This window comes from Aristolochia californica, unplaced genomic scaffold, assembly GCF_029961685.1.
Source record: "Aristolochia californica isolate CCGP_79_NKW_82.1479 unplaced genomic scaffold, dmAriCali1.0.hap1 SCAF_10, whole genome shotgun sequence".
Classification (NCBI taxonomy): Eukaryota; Viridiplantae; Streptophyta; class Magnoliopsida; order Piperales; family Aristolochiaceae; genus Aristolochia; species Aristolochia californica.
The window spans coordinates 22,684,238-22,685,642 of NW_027181771.1; the positions used below are offsets into that span (position 1 = coordinate 22,684,238).

General features: G+C 45.6%; 1 protein-coding gene across 1 annotated transcript; it reads right to left on the reverse strand.

The window, feature by feature from the left end:
• Nucleotides 1-244: 244 nt before the first annotated feature.
• Nucleotides 245-1,156, reverse strand: LOC137942908 (uncharacterized). The gene is made up of 3 exons (XM_068788631.1): nt 845-1,156; nt 686-796; nt 245-346 (listed from the first exon to the last, which is right to left on the reverse strand). Exons 1-3 carry the CDS (start codon nt 1,154-1,156, stop codon nt 245-247), a joined length of 525 nt encoding a protein of 174 aa, XP_068644732.1.
• Nucleotides 1,157-1,405: the final 249 nt, after the last annotated feature.

The following is a 1,405-nucleotide window of genomic DNA, read 5'->3' on the forward strand; positions in this document are numbered from 1 at the left end:
AGTTTCCTTTTCTCAATTATAGATGCACCAATTCAATCAAGAGACTGTTTTACGGATCTAATTATGAAACCCCACTTTATACCTCACGTCAATGAGTAGGGTTTCTGAATTCATGCAACTACCAATGCTGAATGTAAAGAGGGCAATCTCTAGCTCTTCTAAACTCGAAAAAGATAGACAAAAATACCTCTTGAAGACCTCCTTCAATTCAGCAACCCGAAAATCCCTTTCTTGATGCTAAGGCTCACGCAAATCCTTCTTCCCTCACTGCTGGTTCGTGGAAGAGATGGATGACTATTGCAGCAAGGAACAGAAGGCTGATTGCACCTCCTTTTCCTTCCATTATCTCCTCAAAGACTCCCCAATGGATGCAGCAAACCACCAAGGATAGTTCAAGCCAAGAACCCTAGGATAGGGAACCTAGCAAGAACCTAATTACTCTATTTTACTCTAAATCCGAACTTACCTTATTTCTCATTCCTTACCCTTTAAATAGGGTTATTCATGCCAAGATAGGTTAGGGTTAGGTTTATAAATCCCAACTATACCCCTACCTTCAAGTTTTATTACATAATCAATCAAATTCGAAATTAAAAGCAACATAAGTAATAAAAGTAAAATTAGGTGACTTGGTGAGTCATTGTCTCCTCCTCTGAGTGACTCGGTGTGCTATTGAGTCTATAACATCTGCCTCCCCTTGGAGAAAGAGCTTGTCCTCAAGCTCATAAGCTGGATAGACCTGTTTGAAGGTCTCTAACTGCTCCCATGTTGCAGCCTCGGGGTCTGTAGCGGTCCACTGCACGAGGATGTCTCACTTTTCATTCATCACACGCGCCCGTAACACCGCATAGGGTGTCAGAATGACGTGGCCATTGTCCACTGGAGGAAGGAACGGTGGAGAAGAAAGGGCTGGCCCCTTGTGAGGTTTCAGTAATGAGACATGAAACACATCATGTAGCTTCGCTGTGTCTGGCAATTTTAGTTGATACGCCACCTGCCCGACACGTCGAATAATGGCAAAGGGCCCAAAGTACTTGGGGGATAGCTTATGGCGAGATGTCCCGGTGAGAGAGTGTTGTCGGTACTGCCAAAGACGTAGCCACACATAGTCCCCAACCGCGTATGAGACATCCCGGTGGCTCTTGTTGTAAGCCATAGTCATCCGGACCTGAGCCTTTTGTAGCCGGTCTATAAACGTCTTCAACACCTGATCTCAATCCATGAGTGCCTCGTCAATGGCATCCACACGAGTGGTGCCTCTGGTATAAGAGAGAAGCCTCGGGGGGTCCCTCCCATAAAGAACCCGGAAAGGAGAGGACTGCAAGGCTGAGTGGAATGAAGTGTTATAACAGTATTCTGCCTAGGGTAGCCATTGAATCCATTGTTTCGGTCGATCTCCCACTAA

Coding starts and splice junctions, on each gene's coding strand:
- LOC137942908 (XM_068788631.1), bottom strand. CDS start 1,156: ATGGCTTACAACAAGAGCCACCGGGATGTCTCATACGCGGTTGGGGAC. Junction 797..844: donor TCATTCTGACACCCTATGCG/GTGTTACGGGCG, acceptor ATCCTCGTGCAG/TGGACCGCTACAGACCCCGA. Junction 347..685: donor TTCTCCAAGGGGAGGCAGAT/GTTATAGACTCA, acceptor GTCTTTGAGGAG/ATAATGGAAGGAAAAGGAGG.